The 20629-nt window shown below is 43.3% G+C and overlaps 1 protein-coding gene across 10 annotated transcripts in view; it reads right to left on the bottom strand.

The window, feature by feature from the left end:
- LOC139411288 (kinesin-like protein KIFC3) overlaps positions 1 to 20629 on the bottom strand; it is a 67467-nt gene that overhangs the window by 34181 nt on the left and 12657 nt on the right. For 5 of the 10 annotated variants that reach the window (XM_071157387.1, XM_071157388.1, XM_071157386.1 and 2 more), the window contains exon 1: positions 2760 to 4360. The exons of 4 other annotated variants lie outside the window; for them this stretch is intronic. In XM_071157387.1, the coding sequence (XP_071013488.1) occupies positions 2760 to 3149 (390 nt within the window). In that variant the 5' untranslated portion in view covers positions 3150 to 4360. Of the gene's footprint in view, positions 1 to 2759; positions 4362 to 20629 lie in introns of those variants that run through there. One more of the 10 variants, XM_071157384.1, reaches the window with a different exon arrangement.

Genomic DNA, 20629 nt, shown 5'->3' with positions numbered 1-20629 from the left:
AAGCCACTGCTCCAAAACCACCATAAAAAAGCCAGACTACGGTTTGCAACTGCACATGGGGACAAAGATCGTACTTTTTGGAGAAATGTCTTCTGGTCTGATGAAACAAAAATATAACTATTTGGCCATAATGACCATCGTTATGTTTGGAGGAAAAAGGGGGAGGCTTGCAAGCCGAAGAACACCATCCCAACCGTGAAGCACAGGGGTGGCAGCATCATGTTGTGTGGGTGCTTTGCTGCAGGAGGAACTGGTGCACTTCACAAAATAGATTGCATAATGAGGATGGAAAATTATGTGGATATATTGAAGCAACACCTCAAGACATCAGTCAGGAAGTTAAAGCTTGGTCGCAAATGGGTCTTCCAAATGGACAATGACCCCAAGCACACTTCCAAAGCTGTGGCAAAATGGCTTAAGGATAACAAAGTCAAGGTATTGGAGTGGCCATCACAAAGCCCTGACCTCAATCCGATAGAAAATCTGTGGGCAGAACTGAAAATGTGTGTGCGTGCAAAGAGACCTACAAACCTGTCTCAGTTACACCACCTCTGACAGGAGGAATGGGCCAAAATTCACCCAACGTATTGTGGGAAGGCTACCCGAAACGTTTGACCCAAGTTAAACAATTTAAAGGCAATGCTACCAAATACTAATTGAGTGTATGTACCACTGGGAATGTGATGAAAGAAATAAAAGCTGAAATAAATCCCTCTACTATTATTGACATTTCACAATCTTAAAATAAAGTGGTGATCCTAACTGACCTAAGACAGGGATTTTTTTACTAGGATTAAATGTCAGGAATTGTGAAAAACTGAGTTGAAATGTAATTTGGCTAAGGTGCATGTAAACTTCCGACTTCAACTGCATATACAGAGAAACTAGCAGACACACACAGAAGGTGTTCTCAGGGTAGTCACTGTTCCTCAGGGAATTATAGATGAAACACAAACACACTACGAGAGCACAACGGTAAGACGCGAACACATCTCCAGGGAATTATTCTAGCGTTATCATAACACTATCAAGTTCCTGGTGTAGTTTGTCCTTTACTAATTAATCATGTGGCAGATGTTGAATGTAGAGCACATCAGATGAGTGACCATGAGAGGACAGCACAGTGACCATGCTCCCTCTGAAATACCTTAGCGTTCCCTCAGTCTTAGTTGTGTAACCAAAGCGTTGTTTAGGGATTTACAGGGACAAATATCAAAGGAGGGTGATTCAGAGAGGCCCTCCCTATGACCAGGAGGAATGGGGTTAGGGTTGAGAGAGAATGGGTGGGGCTAGGGGGTTGAAGTGGAATTGAACAGTATAAAACAATCAGAACGGAGAAAGACCCATATAAAATCACTTAGAATGTATGTGTTGCCACCCTAGGGTCACACACTATTCATAAAGAAAATACATCATTTATTATTCAAAATCATAAAATACTGTCAAACCATCCATTGTTTTTTTTACCGTGATATGAAATGTGTCATTGGGCCGACAGCCAGAATCACAGCATTGTGAGGGATTAAAGCCCACTTTATCCCAAAACACAGAGCAGAGATAGTGAGGCTGTCCTCAGATTAACAACATGGTTACATAAATGATGATCTGAATCCGTTTCCCCGGAATGCAGGGACACTCCGGCCCACTTTAGCATCAGCACGCATTCTGCCATTACTCATTTCTCATACCACCAATAGATATAGTCAGCAGGTTAGGAGGGGATTTGACTGGGCTTGTGGGGAGATGGGTGAAAATAAGAAAGACAGGAGGGGGGAAAAACTTTTAAAATAATAAGGGAGGCTGTCTGAGGGAGGGAAAAGGAGAGAGATGGAGAACAGGAAAATCTATTTGGCTATACAAACCCAAGTGAGCGGTAGGGAGCTAGGAATGGGCGATGGTCATCACATTACTCACTAATGTGAACCTCAAGGTAATCAATGGTGAACTGCCAAGGTCCATAGTCACCCACAAACAACCACACACATTCCTTCAATAGCCCAGAAAGGTTAAGACTGCTGGAGCAGCGCTTAGATTATCTCTCCAACTTGCTCACACAAGCACATAATTACTTAAATACTAAACCAACATGGTGCTGCATCTCATTAAAAAGGATTTCAACATAATCTTTAAAATTCTTGGCCAATTTCATGATATCCAATTGGTGCTGCAACTCCCGTATGGACTGGGGAGAGGCAAAGGTCAAGAGCCATGCTTCCTCTGAAATATGACCCCGCCAAGCAGCGCTGCATCTTGACACACTGCTCGCTTAATCCGGAAGCCAGCCACACCAATGTGTTGAAGGAAACACTGTATAACTGGTGACCGTGTCAGCGTGCATGTGCCCGGCCAGCCATAGGAGTCGCTAGAGAGCGATGGGACAAGGACATCCCAGCCGGCCAAACCCTCCCTTAACCCGGACAACGCTGGGCCAATTGTGCTGTCTCATGGATCTCCTGGTTGCGGCTGGCTGCGGCACAGCCCTGGATCGGACCCGGGTCTGTAGTGACGCCTCAAGCACTAAGATGCAGTGCATTAGACCGCTGCGCCACTCGGGAGGCCCCAAACCTTGGACTTCTGTACCACAATATTTATGATTGGTACTTCATTAATGAGATTGGTGCCTTATCCGTGTCTGTAATCCCATGCCAGTCTCAAACATACCTGTGCCTACATGCTGGTTTGCACATGTAGGTGCTCTCCCCTCCCTCCTGTTCTGTTTAGCATCCCCTCCCTCTATCCCCATCTTCCCCTCCTCTCACCTGCAATCGTTTTCTGCTGTCCGGCACATTCTCCAGGCTGCCTTCTCCGCATCCCAGCCTGCCCTGGCTGCAGCGCAACTCCCCGTCACCTCTATGTTTGCCTGTGAAGTTGCAGCCTGCAGCCTTCCTGTCTACAACAGGAGCCCTCTGCCTCTTATCCTGAGAGAGGGCTACAGTCATCCCGCTCTCCTTCTCCCTTGGCCCCACACCCTCTCCAAGACCTCCAGGCCCGGGGTCCCTTGACCTGCCTCCCTCCCCTAGTGGAGGGGCCTTGTCCCCAGGCAGGGTGGCCCCATCTCTAGCCTCTTTATCGCTGGGCTCCAGGGCCTTGTGTCGGCTCTTAAAGAGGCTGTGGATACTCAGTACCACAAGAGTGCACAGCACGTACATGATCCCGTCCGTCCGTGGAGACGGGCAGGTTGGTTCGCTCCGTTCTCACCCAAACAAAGTCCCCCTTGTTTGAATGGGACAGGAACTGTTGAAGTTCCACAGGTTGTTATGATAGCTTATAAGCTGTTATGGAGGGGTTCCATGGTTGAGGTCTAGGTGTGAATGGCAGTCAGAGCTCCAGGCGTATCTTCTGTGGTCTGGTCATAGTGGTCATCAGTTGGAGAGCTGAAGACTGAGTGCGAGAGATGGCAACAAGTGTATCCACAGCGAGAACAGTTCCAAAGTTCTATCCTGGACTGTAGTGTCTGTACTGTGCAATCTGTACTGCAGCCAAGTTCAAAGACGAAAAGACTACAAATATCCAGTCTACTCTCCTCTTTTACGGTATTCACCACAATACACAACGCCGGTGCTCTTCAGAGGGCGAGAGAGGTTCCAGTAGGGAGTCTCACTTTCTCTCCTCTGTGTGTGTGTGTGTGTGTGTTGATCCCCTGGACAATGGCAGTGCCCTAAAGCTCATCAACTGTCCGATAATCCCCAAGTCTGTTCTCTGGTCAGCAGACACAGACGGACGAGAGGCGAGTGAGTGTGATCCTCAGATACACACGGTCACACACACGCCTGCTTTTATATCTCACCTGTGTCACCTCTGTCCCTGTGCCTCTACTAGTCCCTCCCACAGAACTACACACACCCCACCTTTACAGTTCCTCAGAACAACAATAAGGTTTTGGACTCTGTCCTGTAGTAAAGGCAATTGCTGTCCCTCTGCCAAGCCGGTGGAGCTCAGGTAACCCAAACCTCTAGGAGCAGACGGCTGGCTAAGTACCTCCAGGTAACTACAGACACACCACGTCCATCAACCATACACAGAAACTAGTAGATATTAAATCTACACCCAAGCAGATAACTCACTAAACCTTCACACACACACACACCCTAAACCGTTGCAAACTTCGAACAGTGTAGGAATGTCTCGGATGTTGATTCATCCTCCTCTGCCCTGCTAATTTATGTTTACAGTCCAGTCCAGGATGGTGTAGAAGTTTCAGTGATTAGCAGGTCCAAAGTAATGCCTATCCCCTTTCCCTCTTCCTGCTGCAAACAGCCGGGGGACTGTCCAGTCCTCCCTGAAAAGTCCCTGGACAGAGAGAGGGGCGATATCTACACCCCTTCACTTGTTCAGTCACTCTCCATCTCCCGCTCCACTCATGCAGAGTTTACGGTCCTATCATGTGCGGTTCTGCAACTCTCCAGAAAGAGAGAGAGAGAGAAAGTACCTTCATCCACTCTCGCTCTCACCCTCCCTTCCTGTGTTCTGTCCATCTGTCGCTGCGGGATAAGCACTGGAATGGGACAGAGCCGGCCATGCGCTGGTGATGTAACACATAATACACTATTGATATGGATGTATCTAAAAAAGCAAAACCGGAAAGAGTAAAACATTTTTTTAAAGCTTCCCACCTTCGTCCGTTAGGAGTTCCACCATATCAATTCAAACGGATCTCTGGGCTCTGAGGGGCGACCTCGTTAGTTGGTTTCCTGTATGCCTGACCGTCTTCCTGGTACGTGACAACCCTGCACAGTAACGCCATGACAACCGTGCAGCTATGGAACCAGGCAACAATGGGAACTGACAGTGTCGATCACGTCGGTTGAATCGTGATGCGAGGTCCACGGCAGCCAGCGAGGTCACTTTGTGCCCAGCGGTCCTGGTCATTCACAGTTCTGGTTCATTGTTCTGTGACATACTGTAAACATGGAGTGATTCTCTAGCCTAATTTGGTCCTATGGGGCCAAAAGTGAAGTCCACCGCTTGAGTGGTCACTTTTAGGATCCTAACGAAGGGGACGGGAAGGGACAGGGCACACACACACTTGGGGAGGGGACCCCAGATCGGAGGCTGGCTAGGATGAGCTACTACACACAATGAATAAGACACTATGACTGAATGAATCCCAAACTGCTCAGACCAGTGACCCAAACTAGTTGTGACCCACCAAGTCATCGTGGTCTCAGGGTAAACAATTTTCTGTTTTCTAAAATCCGTTACACTCCATTTACTATGATACATTATGTTACGTCACATTATACGTCTTTCTCTGAGACAAGGTTGCTTGTCATAATATAACAAAGGAGGATTATGGGGAGAATTTATGTTGGTGGTTAGGGGAACTAAAAGGACAAATGTCAGGGAAATGTACATAGCAGGTTAGCAGAATTGGGTTAAGAATAAGGGTTAGCTAAAATGTTAGTTGTCCCGGACGCGTCCTCACAACTTCTGGATTGCTAGATTGCCCCGACCAAATAGGAATTAGACCAAATATTATGCCAAAATGTGTTCCAACAGACCATTTGGGTAACACAATCTACCCACACCCTTTTGGCCCAAATTACCAGCACTATCGTGGGACTCAAAATGGCACTTTCAGCGACCCATGACAATACATGGCACGTGACAGGCCAGCTGAGCAACCACAGGAAGTGACCCGATTAGCAAAAACAGAATGGTTAAGAATTTCACCACTACTTTTATTTATTTATTTCACCTTTATTTAACCAGGTAGGCAAGTTGAGAACAAGTTCTCATTTACAATTGCGACCTTGCCAAGATAAAGCAAAGCAGTTCGACACGAACAACACAGAGTTACACATGGAGTAAAAACAAACAGTCAATAGTACAGTAGAAAAATGAGTCTATATACAATGTGAGCAAATGAGGTGGGATAAGGGAGGTAAAGGCAAAAAAGGACATGGTGGCGAAGTAAATACAATATAGCTAGTAAAAAAATAAAAAATAAAAATAAACACTGGAATGGTAGATTTGCAGTGGAAGAATGTGCAAAGTAGAGATAGAAATAATGGGGTGCAAAGGAGCAAAATAAATAAATAAATACAGTAGGGGGAGATTATAGATGGTTTGGGCTAAATTATAGATGGGTTATGTACAGGTGCAGTAATCTGTGAGCTGCTCTAACAGCTGGTGCTTAAAGCTAGTGAGGGGGATAAGTGTTTCCAGTTTCAGAGATTTCTGCAGTTCGTTCCAGTCATTGGCAGCAGAGAACGGCCAAAGTAAGAATTGGTTTTGGGGGTGACCAGAGAGATATACCTGCTGGAGCGCGTGCTACAGGTGGGTGCTGCTATTGTGACCAGCGAGGTGAGATAAGGGGGGACTTTACCTAGCCGGGTCTTGAAGATGACCTGGAGCCAGTGGGTTTGGCGACGAGTATGAAGCAAGGGCGTACAGGTCGCAGTGGTGGGTGGGTAGTATATGGGGCTTTGGTGACAAAACGGATGGCACTGTGATAGACTGCATCCAGTTTATTGAGTAGGGTATTGGAGGCTATTTTGTAAATGACGTCGCCGAAGTCGAGGATCGGTAGGATGGTCAGTTTTACAAGGGCATGTTTGGCAGCATGAGTGAAGGAGGCTTTGTTGCGAAATAGGAAGCCAATTCTAGATATAACTTTGGATTGGAGATGTTTGGTGCGAGTCTGGAAGGAGAGTTTACAGTCTAACCAGACACCTAGGTATTTGTAGTTATTCTAAGACAGAACCGTATTCTAAGACAGAACCGTCCAGAGTAGATGTTGGACGGGCGGGCAGGTGCAGGCAGCGATCGGTTGAAGAGCATGCATTTAGTTTTACTTGTATTTAAGAGCAATTGGAGGCCACGGAAGGAGAGTTGTATGGCATTGAAGCTCGTCTGGAGGGTTGTTAACACAGTCCAAAGAAGGGCCAGAAGTATACAGAATGGTGTCGTCTGCGTAGAGGTGGATCAGAGACTCACCAGCAGCAAGAGCGACATCATTGATGTATACAGAGAAGAGAGACGGTCCAAGAATTGAACCCTGTGGCACCCCTATAGAGACTGCCAGAGGCCCGGACAACAGGCCCTCCGATTTGACACACTGAACTCTTATCAGAGAAAGTTAATGAATCAGGCGATGCAATCATTTGAGAAACCAAGGCTATCGAGTCTGCCGATGAGGATGTGGTGATTGGCAGAGTCGAAAGCCTTGGCCAGGTCAATGAATACGGCTGCACAGTATTGTTTATCGATGGCGGTTAAGATATCGTTTAGAACCTTGAGCGTGGCTGAGGCGCACCCATGACTAGCTCCGAAACCAGATTGCATAGCGGAGAAGGTATGGTGGGATTCGAAATGGTCGGTAATCTGTTTGTTGACTTGGCTTTCGAAGACCTTAGAAAGGCAGGGTAGGATATATATAGGTCTGTAGCAGTTTGGGTCAAGAGTGTCACCCCCCCTTTGAAGAGGGGGATGACCGCAGCTGCTTTCCAATCTTTGGGAATCTCAGACGACACGAAAGAGAGGTTGAACAGGCTAGTAATAGGGGTGGCAACAATTTCGGCACATACTTTTAGAAAGGGTCCAGATTGTCTAGCCCGGCTGATTTGTAGGGGTCCAGATTATGCAGCTCTTTCAGAACATCAGCTGACTGGATTTGGGAGAAGGAGAAATGGGGAAGGCTTGGGCCAGTTGCTGTGGGATGTGCGGTGCTGTTGACCGGGGTAGGAGTAGCCAGGTGGAAAGCATGGCCAGCCGTAGAAAAATGCTTATTGAAATGCTCAATCATAGTGGATTTATCGGTAGTGACAGTGTTTCCTATCCTCAGTGCAGTGGGCAGCTGGGAGGAGGTGTTCTTATTCTCCAAGGACTTTACAGTGTCCCAGAACTTTTTTGAGTTAGTGTTGCAGGAAGCAAATTACTGCTTGAAAAAGCTAGCCTTGGCTTTTCTAACTGCCTGTGTGTATTGGTTTCAAGCTTCCCTGAAAAGTTGCATATCACGGGGGCTGTTCGATGCTAATGCAGAACGCCATAGGATGTTTTTGTGTTGGTTAAGGGCAGTCAGGTCTGGAGACAACCAGAGAACCTGTTCCTGGTTCTAAATGTCTTGAATGGGGCATGCTTATTTAAGATGGTGAGGAAGGCATTTAAAAAAAATAACCAGGCATCCTCTACTGACGGGATAAGGTCAATGTCCTTCCAGGATACCCCGGCCAAGTCGATTAGAAAGGCCTGCACGCTGAAGTGTTTTAGGGAGCGTTTGACAATGATGAGTGGAAGTCGTTTGACCGCTGACCCATTACAGATGCAGGCAATGAGGCAGTGATCGCTGAGATCTTGGTTGAAAAAAGCAGAGGTGTATTTAGAGGGCAAGTTGGTTAGGATGATATCTATAAGGGTGCCCATGTTTACAGCTTTGGGGTGGTAACTGGTAGGTTCATTGAGAATGTGTGTGAGATTGAGGGCATCAAGCTTAGATTGTAAGATGGCAGTGGTGTTAAGCATGTTCCAGTTTAGGTCGCGTAGCAGCACGAGCTCTGAAGATAGATGGGGGGCAATCAGTTCACATATGGTGTCCAGAGCACAGCTGGGGGCAGAGGGTGGTCTATAGCAGGTGGCAACAGTGAGACTTGTTTTTAGAGAGGTGGATTTTTTTAAGTAGAAGTTCAAATTGTTTGGGTACAGACCTGGACAGTAGGACAGAACTCTGCAGGCTCTCTCTGCAGTAGATTGCAACACAGCCCCCTTTGGCCGTTCTATCTTGTCTGAAAATTTGGCTAGAACATCCGGGTTGGCAAAGTGTGCTAAAGCAGTGAATAAAACAAGCTTAGGGAGGAGGCTTCTAATGTTAACATGCATGAAACCAAGGCTATTACGGTTACAGAAGTCATCAAAAGAGAGCGCCTCTGGAATAGGAGTGGAGCTAGGCACTGCAGGGCCTGGATTAACCTCTATCTCACCAGAGGAACAGAGGAGGAGTAGGATAAGGGTACGGCTAAAAGCTATGAGAATTGGTAATTTAGAACGTCAGGAACAGAGAGTAAAAGGAGGTTTCTGGGGGCGATAAAATAGCTTCAAGGTATAATGTACAGACAAAGGTATGGTAGGATGTGAATACAGTGGAGGTAAACCTAGGTATTGAGTGATGATGAGAGAGATATTGTCTCTAGAAACATCATTGAAACCTGGTGATGTCATCGCGTGGGTGGTGGAACTGAAAGGTTGGATAAGGTATAATTGTTAGGGCTAGAGGCTCTACAGTGAAATAAACCAATAAACACTAACCAGAACAGCAATGGACAAGGCATATATATTGACATTAAGGAGAGGCATGCTTTGTCGAGTGATCATAAGGGTCCAGTTAATAGTGAGGTTGGTTGGGGTAACAGCGATTCAGACAGCTAGCCGGGCCATCGGTAGCAAACTAGCGTATGACGGTGTTCGGTTTTTAGCCACTTTGTGCGTATCCGTTAGTAGATTAGTGGGGTTCCGTGTGGTAGAGGGGATCAATCCAATTGGCAAAATAGATATAGTAATAGTGACCCAAGAAACATTTTCCGAGAGACCTATTCAGATAGCAGCCGATAAGACAGCTAACGATTAGCGGGCCGCAGATAGCCGTTCAGGTAACGTCGCGGAGGAGCCAGTTGGATAACTCCCTCGTGCAGATAACGGTCGGTAGTATAGTCGTGAAGGCCCGGTGGTAAAACGGGTCCGGATAGGTGATTGTAGCCCAGGAGTGGTTGATGGAACTCTTCAGCTGACTAGCTCCGTAATAATTTAAGTTTGCTCCGGGACCGACGTAAGCCAATAGTCACACGGATAGCAGCTAGCTAGCTGCGAGATCCAGGTGTAAATGTTCAGAGCTTTCGGTTGAAATCCGGAGATATGGAGAGAAAAATAGGTCCGGTATATTCTGGTCTGAGTCGCGTTGTACAAAACTGGCGATAGCTTTTCGAGTTAAAGGATGATGATGACCATCAACTGTGTTTGGCTAACTACTAACGTTAGCCAGTAAACTGGCTAGCTCCTGGCTAGCTTCTATTGTGGATTTCAGATTTGAGGTAAATAATACTTTATTTATTTTTTTTAATTGGTGAGGTGGGTTGCAGGAGAGTGTTTTGATTGAGTTTTTGGAAAAAATTATAAAAAATATATATATAAAAGATATGCTATGCGAAGAAAGATGTAAATATATATATATATATATACACGGGACATGACAAAATGAGGACAAAGGACGTCTGACTGCTATGCCATCTTGGACATAAGACCTTAAGACCACTTAAGACCTGTACCATAAGGCAGTATAGAATAGACCTTTCTACTCCACAGACAGTAAACCCTTACAACCAACAGAGTAAGGAAAGGCCAGAGAGACTAGTAAACAAGGTCTGAGGTTCAATAGCAGATTAAGTGGCTGATAAGTTTGAATCAAACCATTAAAGGTGATAAGGCATGGGTGGAGTGATCAGATTTGTTTCCTGTGTATTAGTGGTTTCCAGTGTTATAGTGGTTACAGTGGTTTGGGCGGCAGAAAGCCTAGTGGTTAGAGTGTTGGGTCAGTAACCGAAAAGTTGCTAGATCGAATCCCCGAACTGACAAGGTAAAAATCTGTCGTTCTGCCCCTGAACAAGGCAGTTAACCCACTGTTCCTAGGCCATCATTGTAAATAAGAATTTGTTCTTAACTGACTTGCCTAGTTAAATAAAGGTTAAATAAAATAAAATTAAAGAACCATAATCTCATTACAGAGACAAGTCTACATTAGAGACAAGTCAAAACAATTACAGTGGGACACATGGTGTGGTGTTACACAGAGTCAACCAGGAAGTCACAACATTTTGCTTGGCCTAGAAGTAAGTGAGAATGTGTATGAAAGAGAGAATGTGCTAAAGTGTGAGAATGTGCAAACCTGTGTGTGTGTGTGCACGCGCGTGCAGGAGATCTCAGGTGTGTGAGTTGGTCTCACTTTAAGTAGCTTAGACCCCCTGGATTTGTGTTTCAGACTATTTTGTGCCTAATAGAAATTAATAGTAAATAATGTAGTGCCGTTTTGGAGTCACTATTATTGTAAATAAGAATAGAATATGTTTCTAAGCAGTTTGTAAATGTGGGTGCTACCATGATTACGGTAGTCCTGAATGAATCGTGAATAATGATGAGTGAGAAAGTTAGACACACAAATATCATTCACACAAATTTGTCACTTCAAGCACAAATGTATGATACTTTGACTAAAACTATGACTTTTTGACTTAAATCATTGTGCAACACGGGTAAGCTCTGGCCGTCATCTTTCAGCTTGAAAAAGTGGATTTCTACTGGTGTGGGCGTTTAAGCAGCTTACAGGAGAAAATGTGCCACACTTCACTTTATGGCTTTAGGTAAAGGCTTTAACTCGGTCACCCCACACCCAAATATGGTATTCGAGGCCGTCTGAAATAGGGCTGGGCATATTCGAATAGCTGAACAGACGTTAGTATTTGATTACTTGTGAGTATTCATTTAAAAAAATAATAATAAGTATGTCTATTTTAACAATGAAAAGGCTTTTTCTAAATACAATAAACATATACATGTGACATTGTTACTTACAAGGATATAACCATGTCATTACAAATACTTAATTTAATAAAACAAACTTTTGAATGTAGTTATGACACACACCCCTTAAAATGGCCAATCAAAGCAGCACCACAGTCAAAGGCTCAATGTGTAACAAAAAGTGAGAGTTCACTAATGCAATGCAAAATGGAATTACAAGTTAGCTGAGTTAAATGAGAAAGAATAGGCTACAACGAGCAACCAACAGGTAGGATGTTGTTTATCAATCCCTGAATGGGGTTGGGGAGAAAGCGCAGCATGTAGCCTGCAAATTAGCCTAGGTAGTTAGCTAGTTTCTCCAGGCTACTCCAGTCAAGACAGGCACTGTTATATGGGATGATAAATAACATTGTGGCTGCTACAAGTTAGCTAGTCTTGGCTGTAGCTGAGTTGGCTTTCTTCCTCACATCCGCTCCACTCCCAGCTCCTACACACCAACCCCACCCATTGCTCCAGCAATAGAGCACAGGGTCTCTACCTCGCGCAGCAGTGCTCAGGTTAAAAACTGTGCAATAAAATAAACTGGATATCCAAAAACATTTCATGATACTATTTGAATAGTGACATTATGATAACACCGATCCATCCCTAGTCTGAGTCAAAGAGAGGGGAGGAGGGGGAGTCAGGGAGAAAGAAAGAACGTGGGGGAAGGATGTGAGAGAAACAGGCAGTGCGCAGTCGGCAGAAAGCCTCAATCTTAACTCTTGGACTAGCCCACAATGCACTACACACGCCCTTTTCATCTTTCTCAACTGGGCTATTTCAGAGCTAAATTACAGTGACACAGCAGGGAGGGACAGGCACACACAAGCACACACTTAATAACAGGTTAGAGGGTGGACCATCCCTGCCAGTGTGGCCAACACACCACTGATGTCACACCACTAAAGATGAGGTTTAAGAGGAAGACGATGGGTGGAGAGGCAGCTAGACAGCCAGAGGGTGGAGAGAGAGAAAAGGGACAGAGGGAGGCTGTTGAGAAACAGTGAAGGGGGAAAAAGGGCTAGGGAGTGTGACAGAGAGAGGAAAGAAGAGTGCCAAAATCCCACAAGAGAGAACCCTGAGGTTCTGCCTCCTCCCCCTCTTCCGGTCTCTGTGCTCCCTCCCTGGTTGGCCCGTAACATGTTTCACTCTCAACCCGTTACAGCACATGGTTCGACCTTACAGACAAACAGGCGTGTGGAAAACCAACTTGCCCTTGCAGCCTTTTTCGACATATGTGACACACTTGTTCCTTCCTCTCATGGCTGTTCACATGCCAAGACAACTCCCACTCAAACAAACTGGCGATTAACGCACAGGCCAGACTTAACTGCATATACTGTAGGTCTACACCATGAGCTCATGGTCAGAGGGGACTATGTGAACAACAACTGCAAAGCAGCACTGAGTGGCACACGAAACAGGGAATATTCCAATCTCCAAGGTTTGTCTGGGCATCTACCATGGTAACAGTCAGACTCACGAGATACTCACAAACTACATATTTCTGACTGACACACACACAGACATGGCTTAGTGCTGAGAGAGGGACCTTGGGCTGTTGGGGTGCTGCTTCAGATATGCAAATACAGACCTGCTAAAAAACCAAATAGGTTATGCGAGGTCGGAGACCTTCCCCTCTGACTCGGGGTGCTAGTCACACAGGTAGGGACTGTGTGACTAGCACCCATGGTCTCCCTCTCCTCCCTGCTGCTGCGACCACCACAGAACATCATGTGAAAAGCCATGAGAGGAATGAACAAGTGTGTTTATCGAGCCGTCAGTGCTGCTGAAGCTGCAACATAATTACAGCCATTTCTGACTGAAAAGTAATGTTACTGAAATCCCTGTTTAGGAAAAACATTCCCTATTCCCTCAACAATTGCTCTTTACATGAAATGTATGCATCAAATGCACGTGACCAATAGGGCCTGACCTGTAGCCTATCATAATCGCATCAATAAATAAGTTATAACCAACTCAGAAAATCAAAACACATTGACAGAAAAATGTATGCAGAGGACATGACAAATCAACTCCAAAACAGGGGAATGTTTACTGGTTGCTCAGGAGGTAAATGGGGAAGTCAAGATGCGTGGAATAAATTTGACTAGTTGTAGAAAATACTGGAGATCAAGAAAAAGAAGGTAAGAAGCAAGCGCTGCATGCATATTATGTCTGTAATCTAACAGCACCTGTTTGGCAATCACATTTTGGAACCATGTAAATAGGGTTGCAAAGGGTAAGACTCCATCAAATCATCAGCGCTCCCTCCATTTCAATTCGAGGTGAAAATGATGAATCAGACACCTTATCGATAGCAACAGATCATAGTCCTTCTGGAATCAGAAGTTTTTTTGACTCAATGGAGGAACATAGTCAAATAAATGCTGATGAATGTCTTGCTCGAGCTGTGTATGCAACTGGTTCAACTCTGATGCTCATAGGCAATGAGTATTGGAAGAGATTTCTGACTGTTCTTCGCCCAGCATACACCCCTCCAACCAGACATGATTTATCTACTAAATTTGCTGGATGCAGAGTTCAACATAGTTTAAGTGAAGGTCAAGCAAATCATAGAGAAAGCAGACTGTATTGCAATCACCTCTGATATGTGATTAAATGTTTGTGGGCAAGGAATAATTAACTACATCTCCACCCCTCAACCAGTGTTCTTCAAGAGCACAGACAAGACACACTGGTCTCTACATTGCAGATGAGCTGAAGGCAGTTAATGACCTTGTACCACAGAAGGTATTTGCACTTATGACAGACAAAGCCGTGAACATGAAGGCTGCTTGGTCTAGTGGAGGAGCCATACCCACACAGCACACCCATTGGCTGTGCTGCTCATGCATTGAATCTGCTCCTCAAGGACATCATTGTCCTGAAAACAATGGATACACTCTACAAGAGAGCCAAGGAAATGGTTAGGTATGTGAAGGGCCATCAAGTTGTAGCAGCAATCTATCTCACCAAGCAAAGTGAGAAGAATAAAGGTATCACATTGAAGCTGCCCAGCAACACCCGTTGGGGGTGGAGTTGTCATCATGTTTGACAGTCTACTGGAGGGGAGGAGTCTCTCCAAGAAATGGCCATATCACAGTCTGCCGATATGCACAGCCCCATCAAGAGGATCCTCCTGGATGATGTATTTTGGGAGAGAGTGGTAAGCAGCCTGAAACTCCTGAAACCTATAGCAGTAGCCATTGCACGGATTGAGGGAGACAATGCCATCCTGTCTGATGTTCAGACTCTGCTTGCAGATGTAAGAGAAGAAATCCATACTGCCCTGCCCACTCCACTGTTGCTCCAAGCAGAGGAAACCACAGTTCTGAATTACATCTAAAAGCGTAAAGACTTCTGCCTGAAGTTCATACACGCCACAGCGTACGTTGGACCCCAAGTATGCTGGCAAGAGCATCCTGTCTGGTGCAGAGACCAACAAGGCCTATGTGTCTCGCCACTTTGGCCTGGATGAGGGCAAGGTTTTTGGCAGTCTGGCGTAGTACACTTCCAAGCAAAGGCTTTGAGATGGAGAAGCAATATGGCAGTTGTGCCAAAATATCTCATCCGCCACCTGGTGGAAGGGAATTTGTGGATCCGAGGCGCTTTCCCCAGTCTCAACATCAACAGTGAAGAGGTGACTCCGGGATGCTGGCCTTCTAGGCAGAGATGCAAAGAAAAAGCCACATCTCAGACTGGCCAATAAAAAGAAAGATGGGGCAAAAGTACACAGACACTGGGCACAGGAACTCTGCCTAGAAGGCCAGCATCCCGGAGTTGCCTCGTCACTGTTGACATTGAGACTGGTGTTTTGCGGGTACTATTTAATGAAGCTGCCAGTTAAGGACTTGTGAGGCTTCTGTTTCTCAAACTAGACACTCTAATGCACTTGTCCTCTTGATCAGTTGTGCACCGGGGCCTCCCACTCCTCTCTCTATTCTGGTTAGAGCCAGTTTGCGCTGTTCTGTGAAGGGAGTAGTACACATCAGTGTACGAGATCCAGTTTCTTGGCAATTTCTCACATGGAACAGCCTTCCTTTCTCAGAACAAGAATAGACTGATGAGTTTCAGAAGAATGGTCTTTTGTCTGGCCATTTTGAGGCTGTATTCAAACCCACAAATGCTGATGCTCCAGCTACTCAACTAATCTAAAAGGCAGACAGTTTTATTGCTTCTTTAATAAGGACAGTTTTCAGATGTGCTAACATAATTGCAAAAGGCTTTTCTAGTGATCAATTAGCCTTTTAAAATGATCAACTTGGATTAGCTAACACAATGTGCCATTGGAACACAGGAGTGATGGTTGCTGATAAATGGGCCTCTGTACACCTATGTAGATATCCATTAAATCTTTTTTTTAAGCAGTTTCCAGCCACAAGTAATTTACAACAATAATGTCTACACTGTATTTCTGATCAATTTAATCTTATTTTAAATGGACAAATAAATGTGTTTTTCTTTCAAAAACAAGGACATTTCTAAGTGACCCTAAACTTTTGAACGATAGTGTACATACAGTACCAGTCAAGTTTGGACAAACCTACTCATTCAAGGGTTTTTCTTTCTTTATTTGGACTATTTTCTACATTGTATAATACTTGTGAAGACATCAACACTAATGAAATAACACATGGAATCATGTAGTAACAAACAAAGTGATACATCTAAATAGTTTTTAATATTTGAGATTCTTCAAAGCAGCCACCTTTGACAGCTTTGCACACTCTTGACATTCTGTCAACCAGCTTCACCTGGAATGCTTTTCAAACAGTCTTGAAGGAGTTCCCACATATGCTGAGCACTTGTTGGCTGCTTTTCCTTCACTCTGCGGTCCATCTCATCCCAAACCGTCTCAATGTTTTATGAAGTGAAATAAAAGATCCCAGAAATGTTTTATACAGAAAAAAAGCTTATTTCTCTAAAATGTTGTGCACAAATTTGTTTACATCCCTGCTAGTGAGCATTTCTCCATTGCCAAAACAATCCATCCTTCTGACAAGTGGGGCATACCAAGAAGCGGATTAAACAGTGTGATCGTTACACAGGTGCACCTTTTGCTGGGGACAATAAAAGGCCAGTCTAAAATGTGCAGTTTTGTCACAACAGATGTCTCATGTTCAGGGAGTGTGCAATTGGAATGCTAACTGCAGGAATGTCGACCTGAGAATTTAAGATAAAGCTCATTTTCTCACACATTTCAAAACAGAGATAGCTCAAAAACGAAGAACAAATAATTAGAACTTATTTTTAAGAGCACAAGCTCTTCTTTAACTTCTTATGGCTGCAGGGGCAGTATTGAGTAGCTTGGACGAAAGGTGTCCAGAGTCAACGGCATGCTCCTCAGTCCCAGTTGCTAATATATGCATATTATTAGTAGTATTGGATAGAAAACACTCTGAAGTTTCTAAAACTGTTTGAATGATGTCTGTGAGTATAACAGAACTCATATGGCAGGCAAACACCTGAGAAGAAATCCAAACAGGAAGTGGAAAATCTGAGGTTGGTCGATTTTCAACCCAGCCCCTATTGAATACACAGTGGGATATGGATAAAGTTGCACTTCCTAGCGCTTCCACTAGATGTCAACCGTCTTTATAAACTTTAATGAGGCTTCTCCTGTGTTGTGGAGCCGGATGGGAGCTGTTTGAGTCAGTGGTCTGGCAGAGAGCCAGGTCCTGGTCACACGCATTAAAGATAATAGTGACCTGCGTTCCATGGCTTCTCTACCGACATAGGAATTCTCCGGTTGGAACTTTATTGAAGATTTATGATAACATCCAAAAGATTGATTCTATACTTAGTTTGACAAGTTTCTTCGACCTGTAATATAACTTTCTGAAGTTTTTGTCCGACATTCAGATGGACCTGCACGAGCGTTTGGATTTGTGTACTAAACGCGCTAACAAAAGTAGCTACTTGGACATAAATAATGGACATTATCGAACAAATCAAGCATTTATTGTGGAACTAGGATTCCTGCATTCTGATGAAGATCATCAAAGGTAAGGGAATATTTATAATGTGATTTCTGATTTCTGTTGACTCCAACATGGCAGATAATTGTATTTATTTTCTGAGCGCCGTCACAGATTATTACTTGGTTTGCTTTTTCCGTAAAGTTTTTTTAAAAATCTGACACAGTGGTTGCATTAAGGAGAAGTATATCTATATTTCCATGTCTAACAATTCTATTTATCGACATTTATAATGAGTATTTCTGTAAAATGATGTGGCTCTCTGCAATATCACCGGATGTTTTTGGAACTAGTGAACGTAACGCGCCAATGTATACTGAGATTTTTGTATATTAACTTTATCAAACAAAACATACATGTATTGTGTAACATGAAGTCCTATGAGTGTTATCTGATGAAGATCAAAGGTTAGTGATTCATTTTCTCTCTATTTGTGCTTTTTGTTACTCCTCTCTTTGGCTGAAAAAATGGCTGGGTTTTTCTGTGAGTTGGTGGTCACCTAACAATTGTTTGTGGTGCTTCCGCTGTAAAGCCTATTTGAAATCGGGCACTGTGGTGGGATTAACAACAAGATTACCTTTAAAACGGTATAAAATACATGTATGTTTGAGGAATTTTAATTATGAGATTTCTGTTTTGAATTTGGCGCCCTGCACTTTCACTGGCTGTTGTCATATCATCCCGTTAACGGGATTGCAGCCCTAAGTTTTAATATGACATCACATTCATCTCAATAAGAAAAACTAAGTCTTCCATTGTGTAAAGACACTCACAATCAAAAACAATTAACAAAAAACCCTAGAATATTTAAATTGTAGTACACTTGCCTAAATTATTCAATGTACCAAGTATAACATTATAGTTCTAAATATTATTTACATATAATTAATAAAAATATTATCCAAAATGTGACCAATGGACAATATTCAGAAAGTATTTGAAAACCCACAAAGTAGGCTATTTGATTAACAACGATTCTTACTTCTGTAATAACTATTCAGCGACTATTTAAAAAATGTAGATAACCTCAAATTAAATTTAGTACAGACTAGGTCTGACAAAATGTAGAAAGAGTAGCCTACTTTGACAACAATTGAGTAAATTGGATTTGGTGTTAAACACCAATCTGAAGAAAGTTTTTAAAAAAATAGACTGCTACCACTTTTCATAACAACTCCTAAACCCCTGCAACTGTAAACTTTAGACCCAGACTCTGTGGTCCAAGAGTGAATGGTGGGACTCCATGGAAATGTAGGCTCCCTCTCGGCTGTGCTTTCACTCTGCTTCCTCCTCTTCCTCTCCATGTTCCCTCGCTCCATTTCTATCCCTCCTATCTCTAAACTCCTCTTCCTCCCTGCTGCTGAGCCCCACATCAATTCCCTCGCTTTTACTGACCTTGAGGAACAGACTAACAGAGGGAGAGAGAGCAACAAATAGGACACAATTGTGGTCAGGAACATCATCCCTCTCACTCGCTCTCTTTATGTCAACCATACACACACTCTTCCTAATAGTTACTTATTTTCCATAATAAATTGTGTGTTACACGCCTCCAAATCCACCCCACACAGTATCATCATGATGCTATAGAGCACTTACAATCAAAATAACTTTATGAAGCCCTTAGTTAGTAACCAGATTGTTTCCCAATTCATGTTGTGCATATGTATGCCAGACTGATGGATAACCAGACAGGATAGAGCACACAAAAAGACGTTCACAAATAGATGGATCATATTCTAACCAAAAAGGCTAAATACGGTAGAGGTCGACCGATTATGATTTTTCAACGCCGACACAGATTATTGGATGACCAAAAAAAAGCCTATACCGATTTAAAAAAATAATATATCAATTAAAAAAATAAATAAAAATCAGCAATTTTTATTTATATATTTATTTGTAATAATGACAATTACAACAATACTGAATGAACAATGAACGCTATTTTAACTTAATATAATACAGAAATAAAATCTATTTGTTCTCAAATAAATAATGAAACATGCTCAATTTGGTTTAAATAATGCAAAAAGTGTTGGAGAAGAAAGTAAGTGCAATATGTGCCATGTAAAAAAGCTAACATTTAAGTTCCTTGCTCAGAACTTATGAAAGCTGGTGGTTCAATATTCCCAGTTAAGAAGTTTAAAAAGTTATTTTTGTAGTTATTATAGGAATTATGACGCGTCGACTATTTCTCTCTAAACCATTTGAATTTCATATACCTTTGACTATTGGATGTTCTAATAGGCACTTTAGTATTGCCAGCCTAATCTCAGGAGTTGAAAGGCTTGAAGTCATTAACAGCGCATTGCAAAGAGCTGCTGGCGAATGCAGTAAAGTTTGAATGAATGCTTACGAGCCTGCTGCTGCCTATGACCGCTCTATCAAATTATAGACCTAATTATAATAAACACAGTAATATGAGCCTTTGGTCATTAATATGGTCAAATCCAGAAACTATCATTTCGAAAACAAAACGTTTATTCTTTCAGTGAAATACATAACCGTTCTGTATTTTATGGAATGGGTGGCAACCCTAAGTCTAAATAATCCTGTTACATTGCACAACCTTCAATGTTATGTCATAACGACGTACATTTCAAATTAGTTTGCGACGAGCCAGGCGGCCCAAACTGCTGCATATACCCCGACTCTGCGTGCAATGAATGCAAGAGAAGTGACAATTTCCCTAGCTAATATTGCCTGCTAACATGAATTTATTTTAACTAAATGTGCAGGTTTAAAAATATATACTTCTGTGTATTGATTTTAAGAAAGGAATTGATGTGTATGGTTAGGTACATTCGTGCAGCATTGGTGCTTTTTTCACAAATGCGCTTTTGTTAAATCATCCCCAATTTGGTGAAGTAGACTGAGTCAATGATAAATTAACATTGATTATATGCAACGCAGGACAAGCTAGTTAACCTAGTAATATCATCAGTGATTATGTGAAGATTGATTGTTTTTTATAAGATAAGTTTAATGCTAGCTAGCAACTGTCAGCCGGCCACACAGTTTCCTCATGGAATGCAATGTAATCGGCGTCCGAAAATGCAGATTGTTATGAAAACTTTAAAAATCGGTCAACCTTTAAC

This window comes from Oncorhynchus clarkii, chromosome 6 (genome assembly GCF_045791955.1).
Source record: "Oncorhynchus clarkii lewisi isolate Uvic-CL-2024 chromosome 6, UVic_Ocla_1.0, whole genome shotgun sequence".
NCBI lineage: Eukaryota > Metazoa > Chordata > Actinopteri > Salmoniformes > Salmonidae > Oncorhynchus > Oncorhynchus clarkii.
Note: the sequence above shows the minus strand (reverse complement) of the source record. Positions and strands in the feature narration are given on the sequence as shown.